The sequence below is a fragment of the Mus caroli genome, chromosome 16 (assembly GCF_900094665.2).
Source record: "Mus caroli chromosome 16, CAROLI_EIJ_v1.1, whole genome shotgun sequence".
Classification (NCBI taxonomy): domain Eukaryota; kingdom Metazoa; phylum Chordata; class Mammalia; order Rodentia; family Muridae; genus Mus; species Mus caroli.
In genome coordinates, this window is record NC_034585.1 from 46718537 (window position 1) to 46735728 (window position 17192).

General features: G+C 41.4%; 1 protein-coding gene across 7 annotated transcripts in view; it reads left to right on the top strand.

The window, feature by feature from the left end:
- The window catches only part of Cd47 (CD47 molecule), a 56755-nt gene that overhangs the window by 38007 nt on the left and 1556 nt on the right, over positions 1 to 17192 (top strand). For 3 of the 7 annotated variants that reach the window (XM_021185141.2, XM_021185144.2, XM_029470295.1), the window contains 7 exons: positions 1260 to 1367; positions 2428 to 2520; positions 3414 to 3506; positions 5022 to 5114; positions 13694 to 13725; positions 14974 to 14998; positions 15648 to 15680. In XM_021185141.2, coding sequence (XP_021040800.1) covers positions 1260 to 1367; positions 2428 to 2520; positions 3414 to 3506; positions 5022 to 5114; positions 13694 to 13725; positions 14974 to 14998; positions 15648 to 15680 — 477 coding nt within the window. Of the gene's footprint in view, positions 1 to 1259; positions 1368 to 2427; positions 2521 to 3413; positions 3507 to 5021; positions 5115 to 6808; positions 7095 to 13693; positions 13726 to 14973; positions 14999 to 15647; positions 15681 to 17192 lie in introns of those variants that run through there. The other 4 variants (XM_021185143.2, XM_021185145.2, XM_021185142.2 and 1 more) reach the window with 3 other exon arrangements.

Here is a 17192-nt window from a genome sequence, read left to right on the forward strand (position 1 = left end):
GAGAGAGAGAGAGAGAGAGAGAGAGAGAGAGAGAGAGAGAGAGAGAGAGAGAGAGAGAGAGAGAGAGAGAGGAAGGGGGACTGGGAAGGGGGGATATATAAAATCTTAGAGCCTGCTTTTAGTGACCTGTTTCCTCCAGCAAGGCTCCGTAACCTAGAAGATGCGTAACCTCCCCCAAACAGCACCACCTAGTGGTCACATGCCTGAGCCTGTGAGGGGCACTTCCATTCACACCATCACACCCCCTCGGCTGCCAGCAAGCAGGATATCAGTTTACAGGTAGCACTAGAAGCATTTCAGTCTCTTCTCCTGCAGCTCTCTGTTCCTCAGTCTTGTTTCTGGTGGCCTTTAATGGTTTTCCTTCCTTCCTTCCTTTCTTCCTTCCTTCCTTCCTTCCTTCCTTCCTTCCTTCCTTCCTTCCTTCCTTTTTATGGAAAACATTCATCATTAACAAAACAAAAAGGTCAATAGAGAACAAAAGAAATTGTTGTGTGAGACCTACCATTTGAAATGTTTTGTGTCAGTAAGGGAGATGGCACCTGAGACTGAGCCTGCATGTTGATCAGTGATGCCCACCATGGATCCTCTTGAACCTTGGCAGTGTTTTTTATTTCAGGATCTTGGTTGAAAGTTTTAGGGATTTTTCTCCCCTGGGATTTTGCAAGGATGTGATATGATTTATTTATTACTTTTTCTGTTCTCATTTTCAAATTACATTACCTAGATTTCTAGGTGTCTTACTACGTTTTTTTTAAGGACATTTGTTTTCTCAGTGCTTCTCTCTATGTAGCTATCTCTTACCAGAATTGTGTGTGGGCTCTGCTGTGTTATGAATTTGGGGTGATTTTGCTCCTTGGGGGAAATTAAAAGTGTCTGGGAGCACGCTGATTGCTAGATGGGGAAGGGAGGACTCTTCTGGCATCTAGTATGTAGGGTCCAGGTATCCTGCCATAGTCTATGCACAGATCCACTGCTTTGGGGGGAAATGTGAAAAGGCTTAATGATGCTTCGATTTAGAAACCTTTTGTATGCAGTTTGATTGTATAAAATGCAGGCAATAGAATATCACCTACCCCTTCACCTTCCCATGGCCATGGCTTATAAAAATGCATGGGGGTAGGGTGTGAGGGGCTAAGGAGTGGTGCTTCAGGGGCTTCTCACATACGGAGAGTTGTCAGTGTCTCTCTCACATTGTCTGTTACAGAAATGGCATCGCTTGCAACTGAGTTACATAATTCTTTGTTTTTTTTTCTTTGAAGCACTCAAATATAAATCCAGCCATACGAATAAGAGAATCATTCTGCTGCTCGTTGCTGGGCTGGTGCTCACAGTCATCGTGGTTGTTGGAGCCATCCTTCTCATCCCAGGTAAGATGCATGGGTACCAGAATCAGGGCTGGGGGCTGAGGTGAGCCAGTATTCCAAAGGGGTGTGCATTGGGTTTTAGGGCTGCTGTGACAGCTTGTGGCAAGTGATGCAGCCTGAACCCTCTCTCAAGGGCTGTTTCCCCCTCTGGGGACTCTGGGGAAGAATCCTTGTCCTTGTTCTTCTAGCTTCTGGTGTTGACAGACAGTGCTTAGAATTCCTTCCCTAGTAGAATTGCTCACATCACCTCCTCCTCCTGACCTCTGTGACCTCTGCGTCTGTATGAGGTCCCACTCCCTGATCCCCTCTACACTAACTAGGAATTCTGGCACTCACTCAATTCAGGCCAGATCTTCTTTTTCAATCCTTAACTTAGTAGCTTATCTTTTCCCATTCAGTGTTTATTCTGACACATGAGGTTGTATTCATGGTTCCTAGGGACAGGAAGGTGGGAATATAATCAGAGCTTCCATTCAATCCACTATGGAGGCAAAGCTCCCTGGCTAAGATGTGGAAATGGGCGTGAACTCGGAGCTCTGTCTGTCTGAAGTGCTTATTGCAGCTGAGAGGGGAAAGTGTGAGTGGGAAAGAGAGGCAGGGAGACCGGAAGGAAAGCAAAGTCCGGAGCCTCATTATGCCAGACCATAGTGCGCCACTGCCGTCTCTTGGGGATGCTGCGGCACAGGAGGCTCTTTGGGACAGATTTGGCAGCTGTATAGAGATCAGGAAATAGTATGTGATTTGGCTTGGGGGAGGGGGGGGCAGACTGAATGCTGAGAATGTATGGTGCAAGGTGAGGCCAAGTTTATCATCTGGAATCGTGTAAGGCCGTTAAAGAGTTAAAGCCAAATAAAAGAGTCAAGATGTTGAGCCATGGATCCTTTCATTTGGCCCTAGATGAAAAAATAATAATTACTTACTTTGTGTGGACTTAAGGAAAACATTTTAAGCCTTTCACGGTTCACAAGGTAGCACTGAGATTAAAGCATTTAGTAGAGTAAGTATACAACTTCACAAAGAAGTACCTAAGAAAATACCTTAAACAATATGTATTGACAAACAGGAGAAAAGCCCGTGAAGAATGCTTCTGGACTTGGCCTCATTGTAATCTCTACGGGGATATTAATACTACTTCAGTACAATGTGTTTATGACAGGTAAGTCTTTGTTCTTACAGTCTGGTTTTTGCCTTTTTCCTTAAAAGAAAAAATACTTGGTGAAAATAGCCTTGTATGGTTTTAACAGTTCAGTAGACGCTCCTTTCTTCCATTGTCCATTGTGTTCTTAGTGACATTTCCCATTCAGATTAATTTTGAGGTTGCTAGGACTTCTCAAAAATTATTATGTAGAAAGCAGGGGTTTTTTTGCATATTTGATGGCATTAGTGTAATTTTAAAGTGTGGTATATTTTAATGGCTATTGCATGTTCTAATTTGGGGGCTTTTATAGCTGTAAGTCAGTATTAGAAGCACTCTTTCCTCTTTGCGGTAGAAAGACTGGCTCTGTGAATGGGGTTGTAAGTCATGCGTTTCAGAAGCATTGGTAACACTGAATTGTATGGCTATTCTAACTATAATCAATTTCATTTTTTGTGCATTTAAATATAAGTCAAGGTCATATTTTTGTTACTGTTAAAGAGTCTGATTTAACACTGAATCCCTAGGCTGTATTTAAAGGTCCGTTAGAAAGGCACAGCTCTTGTCCACCCACAGAGCATAGAGGTTACGTTTGGGTGCTGGGTTTTCCTCCCCTTCAGAACGGTTGTGTGCACGTACAGAAGCCATTCATACCGCACAACTTACAAATGTAAGCACAACCTTGCTTCAGGATTTTGGTAAAGACCTCCAGTCCCTCTCAGATGCCTGACAGTAAAAGCTCTCAGTATGTGTGAGTCTGGAGCTGACATTCCTATGCGAAGGTTAGCTGGGAAACCGGTCATGTGGCGAGGGACTGCATGCAGTCCGTCTCTCAGTGGGGCAAATGTCCACAGGACTGATTGCTACATCAGAGTTCTCAACACGTTTCTGTTATGTCCTTTCCCTCCCCCCAGCTTTTGGAATGACCTCTTTCACCATTGCCATATTGATCACTCAAGTGCTGGGCTACGTCCTTGCTTTGGTCGGGCTGTGTCTCTGCATCATGGGTGAGTCACACTCTTCGGTGTTTCTGAGCTGTCAATGAGGTTACCGCTCTTACTTTCCCTCCTCCTCCTTCTCTTCCTCTTCTTCCTCCTCCTCCTCTTCTTTTTAGCTAAATTTTTCTTTTAGAATAGCTGTGGGTACATAGGAAAGCCTAGTGGAAAGGACAGAGAGTTACCATATATACTACCCCTTTTCTATTCCCCATAGACACACTGCTTCCCTAAGCATTAGCACTGGTACAGTAGATGAACCTACATGGAGACATTCATTCGCACCCCACATTAATAGCTTATATCACACTTGGTAACTGGTGTTGTATAATACTTTCTGCAGCTATGACAGATGTGCAATGTATGCCCCTTGTGATGTCACGTGGAATAATCTCCCTCGTGTACTTTCTGGTCATCTGTCTCTCCCCCTGACCCCTGACATCACTAACCTTTTTAACTTTCCTTGAGTTTTTCAAAATGACTTAGAGCTGGATGTATACTATGAGGAAAGCAGAGATCTTGTCCACACACAATCCGGGGGTTACGTTTGTGCCTTTTCATGTGGGCTTCCTTCATTTTTAAATATTAATCTCAAGTTTCATCCATGTCTTTTTATAGCTTAGTAGCTCATTAGTGCTGGAAAATATTGTTGCCATAATGTGTTTAGGATTTTGCATTCACCTACTGAGGGGCCATCCTGGTTGCTTTCCTCTTTTTATGACAGATGAATAACGCTACTGTAAACATAAATGAGCATGTGTTTTTGTGGACATAAATTTTCAGCTCTAGTTGGCTAAATACCAAGGGCTGTAATTTTTGCATTGTGTGGTAAGGTACAGTTAATTTTTGTAGTAAACTGGCAAAGTCTGTTTGGTAACACCATCAGGGAGGGATATTTTGCTTCGCCTCGCTTTTTTCCGCATTTGGAATTTTCAGCCTTTTTTTTTTTTCAACACTCCCCTCCACACATACAGACACACAGACAGACACACACACACACACATACACACACCAGTATAAGTAGTATTTTTCCCATAGCTACAAGAATGCTGCCAATATATGGCTTCTGAGATGACAGCTCTCATAGCCAACTATGGTGCCTATATTTGTGGGAACTTGTCAGATAACCAGGCTCTGCTTGAGTGGTACCTTTCACTTTACCTTGACTTTATTCTTCACTAATCTTGGTACAGTAAGAATACACTGTTAAAAATGCTCTTTTTCCTATTAATAATTAAGCTATTTTAGTGAGCTAGTAATAAAGATATTTGTATACTGTGTACATGTGGATAAAAGTTTTACTGGTCATTAGAATAAAACATAATATCCTCCAAGCTGGCATTTGCTGGGGTATAGTTCAATGGTAGTACTATTTGCCTAGTATGTAAATCTAGAGACTCTACAACCAAACCTAAAGAAAAAATATACTTGATATTATCCGTTACTGCTGATTCCATTAAATTAAGCTTGCTTTACTTTATATGCATCTATAACAAATATCTAACAATATTTCATTTGTCTCTACAGCGTGTGAGCCAGTGCACGGCCCCCTTTTGATTTCAGGTTTGGGTATCATAGCTCTAGCAGAACTACTTGGATTAGTTTATATGAAGTTTGTCGGTAAGTTAATCTTACTTTTTAAGCCTCTGCAAAGAATTTCAGATACTTAGAAAATAGATTTTGTGCATCCTTCGAGCTGGGGGTAGAAACCTATTGATGTCTCCAAAAAGGAGAAAATATAATTGGAGAGATGCCAATTAAACAGGGTGTAGGCATGTGGATTTCTGCAGTTTGAGTTACAACCTAAGAAAGAAAATGTCTCAGTGTATTAGGAGGAATAACATTTATTTTTATAAGCAAAAGAGGCTTATACCTTTGGAGGCTCCATATTAATTAGTATGGAAGGTCCGTCCATGTTCCAGGTTCCTCTTTCAGAGCTCTTTGTCTCTCTGGACTCTGTATACACTGCTTACATACACAGATTCCCCTCTGGAGAAAGGACCTGAAAATTAAAGCCTCTCACATCTGTATTTAATATGCAATGACTTCCAGTGCACTGCTTTAAAACGCTTCTGGTGAAAACCCAGTATATTAAAAGAGATCTTTAAATTCAAGATTTTACCTGCCTTTAAAATCAGCTTGTAGTAAGTGTAGACTTGGGTTCACCACTTGGTGCTTAATCTGTCAATCTCGAATATGGGTTTTCTGCATTCTTATTATGAACATGTCTAGACAGAGATAAGTGCCTTTAGTGATGCCTAAACTAGAGTGTGCCTTGCGTAAGCTATACCTGGCCCTGGCCATAGGATTGATGAGTCGCCCTTAAAAGAAGTAGTTATTTTTATGAAATGATAGCACTCTCTTCACCATGGAACAAGAGACTCAAAAGTTATGTCATTGAAACAAATCAGTATGTCCAATGTACTCTTAGATGAACTTCTAAAAATGAATACAAAACATTGAATAGTATAGTCAGTCCATTTACCCTGGTATTTGCATAAGACTTTCAAAGAGTTTTCCACCTTTATTTCTGAACTTTATTTCTTCACCTCTGATCATGAAATTTGATCTGAAATATATATATTCATATATATATATATATATTATTTTCTCTTTAATGTTTTTATGTAAAGAACTTCAAAGTCTACCTGCCTTTAGTTTCTGTGTTCCTAAGTTTTAGTTGTCCCTTACTGAATCCTCCCGACTTTACGCCACATCAAGCACAGCTAAGACATCTGTAGCCGGCTGGCGTACCAGAGCTGACTCTGATGCCTTGAATTTGGATGCATATTCTATTTTTGTTAGTCTTCCAATCAGCCTGTGTCTGGACTTGGGAGCTGACACCGCTGATTTGGTTGCTCCCATGAATGCTAAGAACAGTATGTGACCTGCAGTATTCACACAGCTCCGATGCAGTGGCTTAGGTGTCTCTGTGGCCGGTGGCCAGCTCTCCACTCTTATTTTTTCCCTCCCTATCTGGAATGCATCCTTTTGCTCCCAGGCTTCCATATCTGATCAAGAGTTCTGCGCAGCATCGCTATCATGAGCACTGCGATTGCCCAGTGGCTGCCTTTCTGCCTCTGATCTAGAACTTTCTCCATGGCTCAGAGCTCTGTGAAGCTCACAAAGCTACAGTAATTATCCAGATTACTGTGTTAAATTAAAGCAAAGTGAAATCAGAGTACCCAAGGTGTTTTCTTTATGATGGTTTGCTAGGTAAATATACTGTATGTAATATAAGAGTTTAGTACAGTTTTATTGACACTTTGAACTTATCCTAAATTAACTTTTCGAATCAACTTGTCTGACACCAGAGTGGAGAGAGACACCTTCGGTCAGTTGAGAGGCAAGAAGGAAAGGTACAGAATGGTTGCTGCTCTGTAGCCACTGTGGTAGACTAGGACAGTGAGTGTGCTTGGCTTATATGTCCTGACTGCTTAAATCTAAACATACGGCGTAGCATTAAGGTTCCAAATTTGAACATTCTTATCAGAAAGTGAAAGTCTTGTTTCCAAAATTGTTTCTGCTCGTTGCAGACCCCATTGGAGACATGGGTGGCTTTTGATTTGGATGCAATAAAATCTTCAGATACTTTTTTTTTTAAAAGTTCTCTTTCTAAAGTTAGTTAATATCCCTGTGATAATCATAACTTATATTTTTATGATCTTTGAGTTTAAATTTGTAGCCTTAATTGCAATTTTAAGGGATTTGATTTTTAACGTTGGCTTTCTTTAGCAAAATATAATTTTTAAATTGTATTGTACTTTTTTCTTATGAGAAGGATTTTAATTGTATGAAGTCAGAGAATTATAACTTAATATGAGCACATAAGAAAGATTAACAGAAACTTACTGAACTCACTGTAGCAGAGCTTGTTTCTGTATAGAGCAGCTGTAGTCGTTATTTGTATGGCACAGGGCTTGCTTGTTTGTTTTTAAAGCCTTTACTATTCGGCAGTGTAGGGGCAGGTACAGCTGTTCTGACTCAAATCCACTTGCTGGGATTCAGAACTGCGTCTGCCACAACGTCTCAAGTATTCTGAAACGATACAGAAGCACATATATATTGTGTGTATAATTATTCACATATCTTTCCTCATCTGTGTTTACAAGGTGTATATAAATCACTAGAAAAATTGTTCCCGAGGAACTGAAAGCCTGCAGTTGTATTTATGGAGTGTAGTCAGGTATTTTAGAGAGCAACATACCAAGAATCATTGCAAGACTGCAAGTAAGCGCGCATGGAATGCTTAAAGCTTTTGAGTTTTGAGTTTAGAAAGAAAAGATGACTACCAGTGCCCAGGCTCATGACACAAGATAACAACAGACCAAGCATGCCCTTTATTTATCACATGGCTTATATCACCATTAGAGAGAATTGACCCAGGTAAAACTAACTCGTGCACAGTTAGTTCTATAACATCCAAGGATCGTGACCAACTAGTGTCCCTCATAGCCACTGTTCCTATAGTTCTGTTCAAAATGAGCTGGCCAAATTAGACTTGAAAGGGAGAACTTAGCAGCCATCTAGCACTAGTGAACAGGAGGCTAGCAAGACAGAGCGCACCTTAAGAATTACTTACGATGGACACATTTATGAGTGTGAATCTAACTCTGAAATGTTGTTATCTCTGACGCTTGTTGTATGCAGCATTCCTCAGGAGATGAATAGATTTCCTGAATAGGAAAACAGTGGCAGGTCACTGTTTGGCACGGATAACCCCAAAATCCAATTTGGGGACCCTGTGAGTTCTATTGGGGTTACTTGCGGGAGCAGGAATGTCTCAGAAAACACCAGCATGGGTGGCAAAGGCCCTTGAAAACCGGATCCCTACCCAGACTTCAGGGACCACCGTAGGTTGGGGTGTCCTATGCAGACAGCTCAGCTGCTCTGAGCTTCTTCCAGGTAGCTCTGATGATCCGTTTTCTAGGCGGCCAGTCTGGTCTGAGTCCAGGCAGCACAGCTTGTCTGAGAGTGACAATCAGCTCTCTTTTCTGCTCTTAGAAGCTGGGAGAGGGAGGAGCCAGGTGAACCTGGTTTCGAGGGCTCCCAGAAGCAGCTTTTTTCTTTATGACTCCTTGAGCCTAGAGAGCTTCCCTGCAGGATAGAGGAGGTTTTGCTCTGATAGGAAACTGCGAAACAAGAACGCTTTGTATTACCAATGGTCTTGATGGTCTTGATGGTCACAGGGCTCTCAGTTTAGTTTACTGGGGAGCCTGTTGGGTGTGGTAGATCTCTACCACTCACTGCCACTTTCGAACAGAGGTTGCCTTTTTTGCTTGGATTCGAGGAACAAACCCTCCCTGAGTGCCACCACAATGAAGGTCACTCATTAAAGCCAGCCATGGCCCTCAGAGACACACAGGGCTCATGAGGCCCGGTGCATAACTGGCTTCACAGGAGAGGACATCGTGCGGCTTAGATGTTGGTAGGACTCAGCACCCCTGAACCATCCCACTGGTCTCAGGAACCAGCATTGGTTACTGCTCTGCTGGCCCTCACGGTCGCTCTGCTGGCCTTCACGGTCGCTGGCATCCGGCCCTGCAGCCTTCATTGTTAGCAACTATCTCATCCTCACCGTTAGGTCCCTATTTTATTTTTCAAAATTTCATTTATATTTCACTTTTAGTAGTCAGGCGTATACGTTATAGGAAACATAGGACTCAGCAGTAAGATACAGTATGTTTGTCTTGGGATACAATCATCACTAGTGGTGAAGAACAGCTTGGGCAGAATCCCTATTGAAATGTTTATATATTTATCAGAGTCAAACACTATTGTCCTGGGGGTGGGGCGGGTTACTTCCTCATTTTTTTCTAAATAGTGAGCTTTAATTCAATGGTCCTTCCTGTATCAACAGACAAATTTCTTGAGGAAAATGGATACTCTGAAATCTTGCAGTTAGCCGTGATTTTTTTTTTTTAAAGAAAAAGAAGTTTCAATTGGTTTAATTCTCAAAGATGCCAGTAGGAAAGACTAATTGCTGTTTAGTCATCCTCAGATCAGAACATTTTAGCGGTATAATTTGAGCAGGACAGACCACCAAAAGCCAAGGAGTTAGCTTTAGGATGCATTCCCCTCTCTCTTTAAGTAACACTGTCTCATTTGATATGAATAACTGTATTCATATCATTTCTGCCCTGCCTCTCCTTCCTCCAGTGCCCCTGCCTCAAATTCGTGGCCTCATACTCTTTAATTATTTTATCTATGGGTAAGGTAAATGTGTACTCCCAACTTGCTGAGTTCATTTAGGGTTGTCCATACGTATGTGTCCATGACTGACCCCTTGGAATTCATTCATCTAGAGGAGGCTTATCCCCAGAGAAGACTGACCTTTCTCTCAGTAGTCATGAGTTGCCTGTCCCTCTTCACTGAGGGGCAGGATCTTGTGAGATTTCCCCCACCCATGTTGTCATGCCAACTAGTGCAGTCATTATGTAGGTCTTGTTTAGGCAACCGTATTATTGAGATGTCATGGGTGCAGCTTCCCTGTCCTATAAAAGATGCTCTAGGGGGGTCATGTACATTACACATAGTGCTGCAGCAAACATCCCGGTCATCTGATGTTAACAGGCTTTCTGCCCCCCTTCTGTAGTGTTGCTAACCTGTATGCTAAACCACAGGTATAGGGGTCATTTTGTAGCTTCATCAGTTTTGGCTAGGCACCCAGGATCGTCAGTTGTCCTCTGTATATTGACCAGCTGTTTCTGTGATCATCTCCATTGGCTTCAGAAAGAAAGTGGGAACTACACTTAGCTGTGAGTATAAGGATACGTTTTTAGGACACAGGTCTGCTTTAGGTGGAGTAGGCTCTCTTCTGAGTCCTTGGCCTTACCAGTCACAGGTGGTTGGCTACGATTAACCATGGTCAAGTATGAATGCCCTCCTATTGATCAGGCCTTATATCGAGTTAGACAACTGCTAGTTACCCTCAGTATAGAAGTGCCACTACCACACCTTTGGGTATATCTTGCTGTTATGGTCATTGTCATGATTCATGAGTGTTACAGCTGGGCAGGATCATTGATTGGTTTTCTGCTTTGGCAGCTTTCATAGCTCCATGCTGTACCCTGAGATCTAGTCTTTAAAAAAAGAGACTTCCATTGATCTAGCTTCATTCCTCGAGTCCTGAGTCCAAAGTATGTGTGTCTTCAGCAATAGGGCGTTACCTGCCGTTTTGAGGGGTGACCAAGGGCCATGCCAGTAGCCTATATTGTTTGGGGAGTCCTTGAACTCCCCTGACCAACAAGTTGAAAGTTTTCTCATGCCTTGTAGTGGGGTTTTTGGTTTATGGTCTATTGCTTTTGGGGGCAGTATTGTCACCCCAAGTAGCATGACTTCATTTAAATTACATGTGTATATATATATATATATATATATATATATATATATGTAAACACACAATTGTAATAAACATAAAATAATGACTCTTAATTTTCTAAAATATTGTTATTGGCCGTTATTTATCTTTTGAAATATTCATATATGTATACAATGTGTGTTGATCATATAGACCCCCCAACTGTTTCCCTCCAACTCTCTCTGGGACCCATTAACCCATTTTCCTTCTGACTCCATGTCTTCCTTTCTTAATCACTTAAAATTATTATTATTATTATTATTATTGATAGTCTTCCTAATCCAGTTAATTCTGACCACATGTGCGTGGCAGTATTTTTGCCAATAATCATAATGATGATAATGATAGTCTTCTGAGTCCAATTAGTGGAGCCACACCCCCAGGGAAAACTGATTTCTCTCTCCCTCAGCAGCCATAATCTGCCAATAGCTCATTATCTAGAGATAGAGGTCCTATGAGTCGTCCTCCAACCATGCTGGAATTTTGGTCGGCCAGATCTTGTGCAGTTCTTGTGTAACCAACTGCATCTGATATGAGTTGGATGTGTCTGTGAATGACTTCATGTCCTGAAGGCAGCGTTTCTTAGCTCTCCTTCCACCCTCCAGCTCTTTCAGTTCAGTCTTCCGAGACATTCATTGGCCCTGGGTGGAGACAGAGGGCCATCTATGGCTAAGCATCCTGTCACTGACTGACTCTCAGCACTTTGGCTCCGGATGAGTCTGCCTTCACCACTAACAACTGCAAACGGAAACCTCCCTGAGCAAGGTTGAGAGCAGCATAAATCTGGCTTCCCCCGTGACTCTCAGTAGAACACCATTTTTTTTTTCTATTTTTGAATTTGTGCACACACTACTGTGCTTTCTCAGTCTTTTATCACTGAATATGTCCTTCGACATTCTCATACAGGTGTATATAGAATACATTCTGATTACTGTCACCCTCCATGTGGCCTTTCCTTAGCACCCCATCAACCCACTCTCCTCCCTGCAAATCTCTTTGCTGTATTCATGAGATACAGCATGAAATTCTTTGTGTTTTAAGACCCAATGGGTTTAACCAGGGCCATCTAAGTGACCATGAGTTTGGAACGGTCTACTGGAGCCTGACAGGCTCATGAGTATTTATTCAGCTGAGGGAATGCCTCTCCAGGGCTCACAATCTTTCCTTAGCCATTCCTTTGATGGAAGGGACCCAGGCCCCTTTGGTTCCACCCCCATCAGCACCTGGCTTCTGACAGGCCCAATCTTGTTGAGGTGTACTGCAGGCAGGTGTAATTGCATTAGGTTCATGGTTAGAATGTGTGTAGCATGCCCAGAAGATTGCAGTCTTGTAGCTCTGCTTTCTGTCGTCCACCCCTTATCTTCCTTCTGCCCTCTCTTCCCCAGTGTTCCCTGGGCCTCAATGGGGGATGGGGTAACTGTGTTACTTGAGTTCAGTTTACATAACTTAAGAATGACTGCGTTTTTGCTCCCAATCTCCTGCCTAACTATGTGATACACTCCATAGCTGCTTCTTTCTTCATTCCCACCACTCCAAATTTCTTCTCTCCGCTCCAAATTCTTCCTTGCCTACTTTCTCTTTTCTTTTGAAACCTGTCCCTCCTATCCCTATGTTTCTAGTTGTTTTTAATTTAACCTCTTCTAATTCTATTGGTAATGTGATGTGTATGTCTGGCCTGTTGGCTGCACTTTTCCTGTTTGAGAAAGCCTGATCTTCATTAGCGTTAGACGCTTGCTGAGTCTGCCTGGGCAGGGAACTTGGCTGTCTTGGGCGTGCCTCTGTGTGCTAGCCAGTTGGGTTTCTGTGGAATGCTATAAGCCCTAACACTGTTTCTCAGCAGTCCAGAATGACTGGGAAATTACTCTGCTTTGCTCCTTCCTTAAAACTACATTGTGCATTCCGCGGTGGCTCTCGGAGTGCTTACACTGTTTAAAAAACCTAGAAGCTTGGAGTTCTCAAACTGAGATGGGTGGAGTAGGAAATTGTGCCTAGGAAAAGAATCCTGAGTTGTTGAGAGACTATTTCTGGTCTCGTTTTCCTGTTCTTGGGACACAGGCTGTGTGTTAAGGCCTGCTTTCCTTGCTCTCTATGGCTTCCTAAACTGGTTTTACAAGGAAGTTTTCTTTTTTTCTTTTCTTTTTTTAAAACCAGTCTAATGTTGTTCTTTTCCCTCTTGTCATTTAGTTCCTGCCCTCTATTATTGCATCTTTATTAGCTAATCTGTGCAGAAGTAGTAAAGGGAGCAACTCAAAATGCCAGGGAGGAATACACAGAGGGAGGAGCCCTGGTTTGGTTTGAAACTACCAAATTGGGGTAGTTCTAAGCTCGCGGGAGGGAGGGGGTGTTGAAGGGATCATGCTTTGTTGTAGCTTGCTAGCTGCCTAGAGCTTTGAGGACTGGGAATATGAGAGAAAGAAAGAAAGGCTGCTCAGTTAGGAACAAGGAGAGTGTGTTGAGAGAGGGGAAGTCACTCGTTGCCCTATTCTGGCCATCCCAGCTGGGAAGGAGAAAGCGATGGCACCCTGGTAGCAGTGAGTAGTTGACAGACTCTTTTCAACATGAGGTATGACAGGTATCTGACTTGAGAGAGGCACATGGACATGAGTGAGTCTATGGGGGTTTTTTATTTGCTGTAGGAATCTCTTTGCTTTTCTCCTGTCAATGCATTTAATCAAGATTCCTCTGTAGTCTTCAAGTAGACCATCAAAGCTACAACTCCTGCACTGGAGTCTCTAGCACCTTCTGGCTTTAGTCCTGGACATGTATGTTATCTTAAAATTAAGTATTATATTGCTTCATGTATCTTATTGGTTGCATTTATGCTTTTTATTTATACCAGCTTCCAACCAGAGGACTATACAACCTCCTAGGGTAAGTCCAAGTTTATTAAATCAATTAAAAGCAGTTGTTTGGTGGATTAAAATGAGGGGTTGGTAATTGGAACATTGGACTGTTTGGTTCTCTGCTTAATGTGACATCAAATTAAGGCAATGCTGAAGTCATTTCAGGGCCTGTGTATGAATTGGTCTGTTTGTGTCCTAAGACTTACCTTGAGGCATTTAAGAACTGATGAGATAGAAGTGGCCCTGTAAGTTTGTACTCCCTATGTAGATGCAGACTCTAGGAGGGGGAATATAATTATCTCTTCCATCAGCAGGAAGCTGATTCCACTGTGTCTCCCCATCTGTTGGATTTGTGTGATGTGAGTTTATAGAGTGACAGTTTCAAGCACAGCATTAAGGAAGAAAAGTTTGTGTTAAATCGACTTCACTAAAAAGTATAGTCTGTAAGGTATATGTTGTTGAAAAGATCCATTCCAAATAACGGCCTACGATTTTATCAGCATTTTTCCTTCCTAAAGGTTTTATTGTATTTGAATACCTCCATAAGGTCTTTAGGAAAATTCTAAGAAAAAGATCAAATTCAGGAGGAAATGTATGAGAAAAAAAATTACTGTATAAACTCACCATGGTGACAGACCTGAGAGTTCTTACATGGAATTAAGATCTGAAGTGGGAATATATTGGACTCAGCTTCCTGTCCATAGTGACTGGCAGATAACTCTGGCAGCCTCTAAGGACACGCCCAAAAGGCGGGCTTGGGCACAATGTGTTAATTCACTTCTGCCTCTCATTCTGAGGAGACTGGTGTCACAGCTATGTTAGCCACGAGCAGCTAACAGTTCTCCTAGAGCCTCTTAGAGATAACCTAAGCAATGGACCGTTAAATCCTACCAATTTTCTTGCTGTTACTGAGTTCAATTTGCATGATGTGAAAATGATTCTGCTTCACTACCATCTCTTATTTAACTGTGTTTTCTATCTGTTACTGCAATTTGCATGTTTGTACATTAATACTTTTATAAGAATTTCTTGAACTGAGAATGGTGGGTGGAGTAGGGAATTATTCACAGAAAAAATACTAAGAGAATAAGGCAGTTATTATTAAACTATTAACTAGCCTTGGGAAGCTTTGTTTCATTAGCTTTTGCTGTCTTATTTTGCTTTTAGACCATAGGATTCTCCACTTATAATACAAGTTCAATGATAGTGTAAGTTTTAGCAGAAAAAACATAAAGTAATGTACATTTTCTATAAATATATTTTAAATATTTTCCAGAAAGCTGTAGAGGAACCCCTTAACGGTATGTGATTATTATAAGTCTGGGTCTATTAGCAGATCATAGTTTGAACTGATCCTCAAAGGTGTTAGAATGCCCATCAATCCCTTGGGAAGAATCCAGTTTGGGAGTTTTGTTTGTTTGCTTGCTTTTTTGTTCATATGTTTTCTGGCCTTGATCTCTCGATACTTTCTTGATTCTTCATCAGAAATTGGCAGCAGTGTTGCTTTGGTAATGTTCTCACTGTCCCGTGCTATACTGAGTGACATTTGGGCAAGGGGACCATTGAGCCCTTTTTTTTTCTTTTTTTTTTTTTTTTTACTGGACAAGATGAAATGTCACACCCTCAGTAAAGAATCATCCCTGTGGCTTCTGATTTCTAATTTGTCAATTTTAGAAAAATACAGGCGGCCACTATGGAGTGATACCAAAATGTGTCACTTAATTTCTGTGTAAATCTAGATCTGTATTCCCCAGAAAGTCTGTTTGCTTTCGTGGGTGCTGTGGGTGTGAGCTTTGCAATGAATGAGAGCCTCAAATGAGTGTAGCTGTCTAGTTAAGGGATACTTGGCATTGTGTTGTTAGCATATCTATTTATGTTGAGATTATTTCTAACTGTGAAATCTTACTAACTTGCCTTCTGACTAATTGCCTGCTTGTTACTAATCCTCAGCATTTAAAGAGTCAAAAGGAATGATGAATGACGGTAAGTATTAAGTTTGCATGTGATTGTGCCCTGGTTGATGCATGGACAGATGAGTTTTAGAGCTCACCCATGGTTGTGCACTGGTTGACACACATGGATGGTTACAAAGGAAGCAGAGAGCTTTCTTGAAATTACAACTTTTTTTTTTAAATGACAGGGGCATTGTCAATCATGAATGTCCAAGTTTCTTGGTATTTCCATCTTAGATCTAGCTTGGTATTGTGTTCTCTGTTTTTTTTTTACCTGTGACAGTGTCATTTTTTTTTCTGTAGGTAGATAAAGAACAGAGCTCGTAGGGTCTCATGGATGGGAACCTCCTGGTTCCTTAGCAGCTATGTTTGGTACACATATTTCAGGCCGTGCACCTGTTGACTGAGTGTTTAAGACTCCTTGCATAAGGAGTGTAGATATCCTGGCATACATTTGTCTCACCGTGATGGAGTTTTATACTCGTGGAGAGATTTTGTTGCATGACACACTGGGGGTGATATATCTACTTTTCCATGCAGAAACTTAGTCCCAACCATGTGGGAAAGGATTAAAGAGAAAAAGACTTCTCTACACACCCAAGCTTTCCCCTCTTTTCTGAACTCCAGATCAACATCAAACATGTTTCCTGAATATGACCTATGCATGAGCTTGTTAATACTTCCCAAAGAAGTCCATAACTTTCTGCCTTAATATATAATACATTCTTTAACCTTAATAGGCTATGATTCTCCAGCCCCATTGGCATTTAGTAACTCCATTTGTAATTATATTTTATTTTCAAAAACGTCTTCATGCCGTCAGTACTTGCAACCCATCCTTTTCTCACGTAGGCTTTGCTTTCTATTTTACTGCTGTGACCTGCCTGTTCACCTCGCTAACAAAGAATTGCAGGTAACAGAGGAGGCCTTCTTCCCTAGAGCACAATTAACTTCTGCATAAGATTAAAAACACTTCAATCATGTGTTGGCTGAGCTAAATTTAAAACAGGCTCTGGCTTGACGGGAAGTCCAGAATGGTCCCATGGTTACAGGCTTTTGTCGTAGCTTTGAAATGTGTGTTTTGCTACACAAGCTGCTGCTACCTAAAAATATTGTTGTAGTGGGAACGAATGTACACCATGCTAGGATTCCTGGCATGGCTTTACCATGTTTACCCTCTGTGTTTTGTTTCTCAGCTATTGTGTTCTTTCTTCTACCTACCACAGGGTCAGGTTTCTGTGAGTGGATTAAAAATAAATAAGTAAATAAATAAATAAATAAATAAACTTTTCTCCATTTGCAGAAAACCAGTGCGAAAACTTTCACTGCCTCTTTGTTAATTTTCTTTAAAATGTGACTTTTTTTTTTCTAAGTCACTGTTTCAAGAGATGCCATAAAGAATTCTTTGTTACTTTGGCGTTTTTAGTTGTTTGTGTAGCACATGAGGTGGTCTGTGAGGACCTTGAAAAGGCCCTGAATTTTGTCCACCTTTAGCTGATCACAGTTTGTTTGGTTTTTTTGTTTGTTTGTTCTTTTGGTTTTT